This window comes from Arachis hypogaea, chromosome 11 (assembly GCF_003086295.3).
Source record: "Arachis hypogaea cultivar Tifrunner chromosome 11, arahy.Tifrunner.gnm2.J5K5, whole genome shotgun sequence".
NCBI lineage: Eukaryota > Viridiplantae > Streptophyta > Magnoliopsida > Fabales > Fabaceae > Arachis > Arachis hypogaea.
This window is the reverse complement of record NC_092046.1, coordinates 50,877,845-50,887,596: the sequence shown is the minus strand read 5'-3', so window position 1 is coordinate 50,887,596 and position 9,752 is coordinate 50,877,845. Positions and strand designations below refer to the sequence as shown.

The following is a 9,752-nucleotide window of genomic DNA, read 5'->3' as shown; positions in this document are numbered from 1 at the left end:
TTTGCATGCTTCCTTTCCATCTTCTAAGCGATTCCTGTCCTATAAACCCTGAAATCATTTAACACACATATCAAGGCATCGAATGGTAATAAGAAAGTTAGCAAATTTAAGGCCAAAGAAGCATGTTTTCAATCATAGCACAAAATTAGGAAGAAAAATGTAAAACATGCGAATTCAATGAATAAGTGTGAGAATAGTGGATAAAATCCACTCAATTTAGCACAAGATAAACCATAAAATATTGGTTTATCAAAGACAGAGAAAACTTTTGAAGGAAGCTTTCAATGTGAATTAAACTCAATTGAATTTGGAGTTGTAGTTACCAAGGAATGTAGTAACCGAAGCATGCTTTTAATGAAATTAAACTGAATTGAATTCTAAGTTCCAGTACCCAAGAAATGAAGTAACGTGTGTGACTTTTGCAAAGTGGGACCTTTTGATTTTCTTTCTCTTAATGATTAGTCACTAATTTTGAATTAATATGGTACAGGGCTGAATTTGTTTAGTAACCAAACTGGGCTTTCATCACTTGGGCTTTAGACATTTGTTCCTTGGGCCAACTTGTTTCTTTTTACTTCTTACACAAAACATGTGACTTGTTTTCTTTTCCTTAGTTCACCCGTTTCCCATTTTAAATCAAGACTTAGAGTAATATAGTGGGTTTGCTTAATGAATGATCAATGTGTGACACATATTGTGTGCATGCATGGACTATACGAGGTTTGGGCTGCATTTCAAGCTTCTTGGTCTATTTTTGTTTAACTTATTTTCCTGCATACTAAACCAAACAAATCACACAAACAAATAACCCAATAATATTTAGTCATCATCTTAATCATAATTTAGCTTTCTAAACTCAACATTGATGACTGCAAATTTAAAGGATAGAGTAAACTAAACAAATAGTTGCAATAAGTTTATACCCTGCCAAGGAATTATTTGCCTGTGCAGTTTTAAAAATTCTTGTTTTTTATCATTAGTTAGATTTGAATTCGAGTATAACATTAATTATGTTAATCTGACTAGGAGGATCAGTGCACCTGAGCAATTGTGTTTTGACTATAATTAAGAGTAATTCAGTTATGATCTCATTCATATAAAAAATCAGGAACATTAGGTATTATATATAGAACTTGAAGCATTAGATGAAATTGGTCTTGATATCCATATCTCGTACATTACATTATTCTCATCTTTTAACTGCTTAATTAGCTTTATTAGATTTTATCTTTTATGCATCTACACATTTTGTTATTATTCGATTATCCAAATAGTGATTGTTCATAAAGAATTGGTACTTGATTAACAATCTTCAAGGTCCCGTTTGATTAGCATATATTATGTGTGAAACATAAACGTAAAGATGTAGAAGTTAAAGATATTATGATTAAAACACAAATACATAAAACACATAAAAATATCTATAGTCTCTTCATCATCTATTCTCATCACCTACCATGCATCGTAAATTTAACTATTTGTCACCACCTACTTTTCTTTTCTACCATTATTCATAACTAAAAAACTAGTGATTCAGATAATAGAATATGACAATAATATCAACAACAAATTTAATGATATTTAAAAAATGTGGCGGTAGTGATATGAAGAAAGACAAAGATAAAGACAAAGAGGAAGAAAGCGAGCAAAGAGATGCTATGCAAAGGAGGAAGACGGTGACGGAAATAGAGACGAATGTGGCGACATTGAAGAAGATTGGAAGGTGATGTAATGTCAAACAAGAAGGAAATTTGGCAGTTGATCCGCTGCTGTCTCTGATGGCAAGAGCAAGTTAGTTGGTAGTGGATAGAGAAAGAGTAAAGACTGTGAGACTTCTTTTATTTAATGGCACTACAAGAAAATAAGATTTCTGCCACGTTTTTAAAGCGTGCCAAAAAGTGCAAAAAAGCATGCCGATATGTTTTTGCCACGCTTTTTGAGCTATCGGCACGTTTTTGAAAGGGTCACATCCGCCAGCATGCCGGTTGCTTTATCGCCACACTTTTGTAGATCTATTGGCACGCTTTACATTTTGCCATGCTTTTATCTATTGGCACGCTTAAAAGCGTGGCTATATGTATGTATAACCCTATAGCCACGCTTTTAAAGCATGCCAAAAAATTGACATACAGTCACGCTTTTAAAGCGTGCCAAAAATTGACATACAGCCACTCTTTTAAAACGTACCGAAAAGTGAAAACATGTCGTTACACTTCCAAAGCCTGGCTTAATCCTTTTCAAATAAAAAAAAGAAAAATAGAAAATAAAATAGAAATATTAATACGTTAATCTTTAAAATAAAATAAAATAATAAAAAATTAATCTTCCATTGATTTATATGGATTTTACACATAATAAAATATGAATGTAACATTTAAAAAAAAATAAATTCAACTTCCAAAATAAGCATTTAAAAAAAATTATAATTTTATATTAGAAAAATTCTAATCTAATTTACTTCTTCTGGCAACACTAGGCAACATTTCTAATTCACTTCTTCTTGCATATGTGGCCTTAATGGCTGCATCATTCCACAACTCCTCAATCAATGGCGCATATTGGCGTGTAGCAGCGGGAAAGATGGCATCAAGTTTGCCCGATACCATAATTTTCAGCAACTAATCAGAGAATGCTTTTAGCCTTGTACCAATGGAATACGTTGTCTTCTCATCAGATTTTGGTCCAGACCCTGTTGTGAGCCATAAGCAAAATTTTTCAATACAAATGGCAAGCTAAATGTTAAATATGCATGCCTCTTATTATCTTATACAGTAATCACTATCCAAATAATAAGGGTGGTTTTGTGTTAATTTTGAAAGGAATTATCAATCATGTAACACCTTAAACAAACATCTAAGCATGCTGCTAACCATTTAGATTTTAGACTCACAAGTACTGTACTCAAAGGTATGAAAGGAATCAAAAGTTTTCTTCTTTGGAGTACTGTACTCAAAGTGGAACCTCTTTGCAACTTCAGCCTGCAATAGAATAAAAATCCACCATCAGTTACCAAATTAGAACCCTAAACTAAATTTAGAAACACAAAAAACAAAGAAATCACACTTAGAAATGGTACTTGATACTCACTGCTTCACTAATCGTTTTCGAGACATGCAAAAGCTGCTCCAAATCCTCATGGTTCACACCACACAGTACCCTAATCTGCAATTGACACAATTAGGGGTTACAAAAAATTCAGAATTCTGCATTTCATTCAAATTAGTGAACTTGAAAATAATAATTAAAAAATAAACACAATTTTTAGAATTACTATTACACCATCAGAATTGAAACTCACCAGAATATCAAGAGGAAGGGCTTCAAGGAGAGACCTTTCAGAGTTGAAGTTGAACCTCCCACTACACACTCTCTTTAATAGAGCCATATCAGTTTCTGAATCAAGAGGAGAACCTTTTACATTGCCAGAAACAACCTTCTTCCTTCCAAGCGATCGTGTTCTTGTAAAATTATAGCCCTCAAACCTTATCGCCATGTCTTCCAATGAACCCTAGTAATCCTCAAAATAATAAACTTAACAGCGCTAAAACTTCAAACTTTCTTTCTCTAACCTGCAAATACCCAAAACCTTAAGGATCAGAAATAGGCCATGAAGTCACAGCACCAAATGAGGTATTTAATTACAGAATTTTGAAACAAATTTTTGAAAAATCCAAAAAGCGGGAACACTACGTTCCACTTTCAACAAACTCACAAAAAAAATAGGGAAGAAATGAGACAGGAACATACCTAGATATACGAGGGTTTCCAATGAGGAAAGGAACCGAGAAAATTGGGGGAAAATGGTCTCATACCTATGTACCAGGAGTAGAAGACTGTCCTTTCTTTAAACGCCCCAAACATGTCTTCAAAATGCTCGCGACCCTCCAGGAGTATGCCAAGATAGGCATCTGACAAGGGGACACTGTTGTACAGAATCTTGGCCTGTCATAATTATTTAAAATTCTATGAATTTGTTGACTTGCTATGCATTCTTTGTCGCTACTGAATTAATTAATAAGGACTATATTAAAATTATGAAATAACAAATCACTTGCTTGAAAATGGTACGGGTTCAGATTAAATTATGAAATAATAAATCACTTGCTTGAAAATGGTACTGGTTCAGGAAAATAACTACAACCAACCTAATTAAATTTCGATCTAGCCTAATAAATGAAATAAAAGAGTAAGAAGCAAAAATTGACAGAGCAAAATGAAATAAGAGACAAATAACCATAATTCTCTTACTTTTACTGCATTTGCTTTTGGAAGAAGCAAGTCCTTACCTGCTTTTTCAAAATAAATAAACAGAAAAAATAACTTATTTTTGTTTCTGTCTTTATTTAAAAAAGCACAAGCAAAACAAGTCCAATATTTTTTATTTAGAAAAAGGGGGAAAGTACCTTGTTTGATAATGAAGTTAACTGCATATAAGTTTCTACTGTAATTAAGCACAGTCAGAAGAGAACTTACATGGAAACAACACGAGTTCTTGCATGTGATTCCTTGCCAAGAACCACTACAAGGATCTGAACCAACCCAACTGGGAATATTGATTTGCAAAGAATCCTTTAGAGAAGTTAAGGCCTCAACTGCAATGAAAAGTTAAATTTGTTTCATTGATTCATTCATTGAAATAAATACCTTAGATCTTAATATATAGGAAGTATATACAGAAAATACAAGTGGATAAAATGGCTAAAAAAATTTACATTAAACATGAACACAGAGAAAGCATAACTTAGTTATTACCATTGTGAGCTGGATAAGACAGTATTTTGATGTGGGTTCTTTCAGGATTTTTGCACAAGTTCCAGCAGCTCTAACCAGCTTGCCACCTTGCCCCGAGTTCAATTCAATATTGTGAATGATAGTTCCAATTCGCATAGAAGATAATGGCATACAACTCCCAATTCGAGAATTTATATCGGAATACATCATCTGATTCATCATGCTCTCTCGAGCATTATGAGCATTTGTGTCTACAACAACATGCATGAAGAGTGAGGAACAATGAAACATCACAGAAATATGCCAACAGCATAAAAACTAGAGTCTCCATTTCAGTAGGACAAGAGTAACAAAATATATACAACTCACTGCTGCCACAAGCAAAAATACTTGCAGGATTTTGGAAGATATTTAATATCTATTCCAGGAACACATAAATATTATGATTTATGAACATAAGAAAAGACAAAATCTTATATACTCGTTATCAAAATATCCGGTGCTTGATTTATATATTTTTATATAAATGAGAAATTCTTAGATGCTCCAAGAGAAGCAAATGTAATTCTTGTTCTATTCTATTGATCTTGTGACACACAGGTTATCTTTATTGTCAACATGAATAAAGGCATAAACCATAATCTTAAGTTAACATAGAGATCTTCCCCAGATCACCGGTTTTCTCTGAGTTATGCTTTCTCTGAGTTCATGACAAGAGATCTTAAGCATCACAAGAGAATGAAAACCCCATTTCACCAATTATTTCAAATAACAGTGACACAAATCACAGAAGGAAAAAATAAAATATTAGTTATTAGTTATTACCATACACAAATATATATCCAAATACAAAAATCAGCCTCCTCCATATATTTATATGTTTAATTTGTTTTTAATATATATTTTTTTATTCAAAATTTCTATGAATAATTTATCCAAATAACATTACTCAATAATTTTCAAAAGAAAATGAAAAGAAAAAATAACAAACCTCATCAAGCACGGTTAAGAGCCTTGTGTTGGGACTCTCAACCGCAACAGCAGCATGCTGATCTGCAAGCAATAAAGGATCTTCATGATGAGAATGATTCAAGCACTCCAATGAGAAATCAATGCTTCCACGAAGAATAGCATCAAATATACCCTGTTTATTTTCTTTATACAAAAGACAAGAATAACATGTGAGAAAGATTAGAAAGCATAATTAGTCTCCAATCAATACAAATTACAAAATATCTAATAATGAACAAGAAAACAAGCTTCCAGAACCAAGCACACACATCTGAAATGAAGGGAAGCCCAAGAATCAAAACCAGGGAACATCGAATAGATTTTTACGATAAAAATCACCTCCTAACATTTTCCTAAATTCAATGTGTCAATATTTAAACTTCCATTTTCACATCACTGCAACATAGGAACAACAAAACAGCCAGGGAAACAAATTAATGGCCCTTATCACAGGATCAGAGAAACAGAAGGAAGAAATACTTACCTTGTAGTGTTTATAGTGAGGGTTGAGCATCGATTGAGGGAGAGGAAGCGCCGATTGAGGGAGGAGCGAGAGAGAGGCAGCGTCTTTAGTGTTTAGGGTTTGAGAGAGAGAGATCGCTGAGGGAGGGCATGCCGATGTAGGGAGCATCGACGGAGCACCGCCGATAGAGGGTTGTGAGAGAGGGTGTGAGGGTTGCGAATCTGAGGAGGAGGCTTGCATTGAGGGTGCGAGGGTTGCGACAGAGCGAGTGCGAGAGAAAGTGCGATAGAGGGCTGTGAAAGAGGGCTCAGAGAGAGGGCTAGGTATGAGGGTTCTCAACAGTGATGAAGATGAAGGGCTAGGATAGAGGGTGGGCATGGGTTCTCATCAGCAGTGATGAATTGGGACATGGTAGTGATGAAGATGAAGGGGCTGGCAGTGAGTGTTCGGAGGCTTGAGTAGTGAAAGGATTGTCACTTTTTTAGTGTTGAAGTGTTTAATTGGGAAAAAATTTAAGTGCGAAAAAAATGGGTGAAAACTATGTCGCTACACTTTTTTTAGAGTGCCTATAGGAAGACAAATCAGCCACGCTTCAAAAGCGTACTAATTTCTCTCTATAGCCACGCTTTTAAAGCGTGACAAAAAAATGTAGCCAAATCAATAATCAGTTGCCACCCTCATAAAAGCGTGCCGATTTTTCTCTATGGCCACGTTTTTGACACGTGGCAAAAAAAGCGTGGCGAAATCACAAATCAGTGGCCACCCGCATAAAAGCGTGGCCATATACCACTTTTGGGCACGCTTTAAAAGCGTGGCAAGAAAAAAGTGTGCCGACAGGCCTTTTTTCTTGTAGTGTGGGAGGGGGGTACGATTAAATATTTATTAAATATAATTTGGAGGGTGATGAGTAGGATTCATGTCGGGTAAAATTTAACAATAAAAGAATCACTTCGTTGATAGCATAGTCCAAATCAAATATTAAATCCCAATATCAAAGTTTAAATATGAAGATTTATCACAATCTAAAACAAGTAAAAACCAGGAGTTTGAAATCCCGGGTCGTCTCCCTCGGACTATGCAAATTAATGTGCACACTTTTGGTTGTGAAGTAAGGGGGTTTTGAAGTATAGAATGGAAGATTAAAAGAACTAAGAAATAAAAGAACTAACAAATGATAAAAAAGGGAATTAATGCAATTAAAAAGGAAACAAGATCAAAACTAGTGAAAATGCGATAATTGCATAAAAGAGCCTTGACTTGGGAATGAGAATTAAGGCATCCTATTAATGAACCACTATTTTATGACTTATTTTGGATCGAATTGAGTGGATTTTATCAACTTTACTCACACTTATACATATAATTTGCATGTTTTTAAGTTTCCTTCTGAATTTTGTGCTATGATTGAAAACATGCTTCCTAGAACTTTAAATTACTAATTTTTAATCTTCTTATATTACCATTCGATGCTGTGATGCGTTTGTTGAGTGATCTCAGGGTTACCTATCATCGTCATAACCACAACTATGGCAATTATGATGAGTTAATCTCGCTTCATCAACCCCTAACATCGAGGAGGAAGTCAAACAAGCATAATTGACCGTAATCCATAAGTCCTAGCTAACTTACTAATTGACATTAGTAAAAAGCTAGCATCAATGGAAACAAGAGCCAACTAACAACCTAAGAACTACCACTAAATATTGAACATTATGACTCTAGTATTCTAGGAACTCATTTCCCAAGTCAAGGTGTGAAAATCTACTCAAAATTACCAAGTGGTATTTTCACAAACACTTGGTGGGCATAAAAGCAAAACATAGAAAATTGCAAAAGATAATGAAAACTATAACTAAAATATTCACAATATCAACAATAGAAACTGAATTAAGCATATAGAAATCATAAAATATCAAATTCATAAGCAAAAGATTCAAGAAATCAAAATTGCATATATTAACAAAGTAACTTCAACCATAAGACAAAGTAGTAAGAGTAATGAAATTAAGGAGGAAATTAAAGAGTACTTAGAATGAGATAAGCAAAATCCAAGACCAAAATTAAAACTATAAAATTCTACAATGAACTCTAAATAAAACCCTAAGAGATAATTTTCTAAACTATACTACTCCTACTCCTAATGTTGTAATCTATGTAAAAGTGAGCTCCCTTGATATGGAATGAAGTCCCCTTCATATAGCACTCCAAAATGGCTTCAGCACTTCCAGAATTGGGCCAAGAAAGCCCCAAATTTGCGAGCCACATGACATTTTAATGAAGTCACGTGCTGGGACTTGTGTATACGCATAAGAAGTTGTGCGTACGCACACTTGACTGTGTGCTTCTCCTTTGTTTTCTTCATGAAATCACCCATTTTGCATGCTTCCTTCCACTTTACCTGGCCATTCAAGCATAATTGACCTGAAATCACTTAACAAAACATATCACGGTATCGAATGGAATAAAAAGTGGAATTAAAATGATCAATTTAAGCACAAAACGCATGTTTTCACATTTAGGTTCAATTTAGAGAGAAATCACAAAAGTATGCTATTTTGGTGATTAAGTGTGAGTTTATGTGACGAAATCTCTCCAATTCAAGCAAAAAATTATCATCAAATATGGACTCATCAGTGAGACTCTTCTTTTATTTAATGGGGGGTGCGATCTTTCTAATTAAGATTCATGGATGCTGCACTTGTGTATGTGATGCAAGTGAACGTGTACAAAGAAGCTGTATCTAAGGTATAAACTCATTCATAAGGATTATTATTTAGAATGGGTTTAATATAGGCCCTACATTAGCCTATTATCTTCTATCGACGCATCGAGAAAGACTAACAGCTAGCTCTCTGGATGGGGCATTCACAGGTAACTATCAATGAAAGGTGAGATCCAAATACGTGCCTTCACCCCTAATGTTATGATGATTAAAAGTTAAAATCAAGATTCAATTGTTTAAAAAAATTGATTTTGAGTTAATTCTATAACTATCAATATAATTTTTTTACGCTAATATCTAATTATATTTTTATATACATAAAGAAAAAAATATTATTTTTAAATAGCAAGTATATAAATTAATTATTTCTATTTGTGCAACAGACTTAAAAACTAATAAAAAAGTATACAAGTTAAATCGTTTTAAATTTTAGATAAAGAATATTAAAATTAATTATCAGTAATAAATTAAACTCTTTCATATGAAAATAATAACTAAAAATCTTATTATTTAATTTTTTATCTACGGAGACCCTGGTCTTCTTAGCTGACGGGGACTTTTGTCCCCTACGATCTTTTGTAAAAGTAGTTCGATTCTATAAATTTTTTGTGTCATAATCTATAATGTCAGGACACGTATCAATGAAAATGAAAAGTAAATTGCGTTCAGAAAGCGATAAGCAATAAAACATTAAGAAATAATAAGATAAATATAGGACATATATATATAAACATAAGTAACTAGCCACTAGTCGCGATCTGCGAAGTTTAGGCCGGCTAGGGTACAGAATTAAAATAAGTTTGACAACAGTATTTTTTTCTTATT

At 33.6% G+C, this 9,752-nt stretch overlaps 1 protein-coding gene across 1 annotated transcript; it reads right to left on the bottom strand.

The window, feature by feature from the left end:
• Nucleotides 1-2,618: 2,618 nt before the first annotated feature.
• On the bottom strand, nt 2,619-3,587 carry LOC112721354 (F-box protein At1g61340-like). The gene is made up of 4 exons (XM_025772421.3): nt 3,299-3,587; nt 3,088-3,162; nt 2,891-2,978; nt 2,619-2,689 (listed from the first exon to the last, which is right to left on the bottom strand). The coding sequence occupies exons 1-4, from the start codon at nt 3,491-3,493 to the stop codon at nt 2,619-2,621; spliced, it is 429 nt and encodes a 142-aa protein (XP_025628206.1). The 5' UTR covers nt 3,494-3,587.
• Between the last annotated feature and the right edge of the window lie 6,165 nt (nt 3,588-9,752).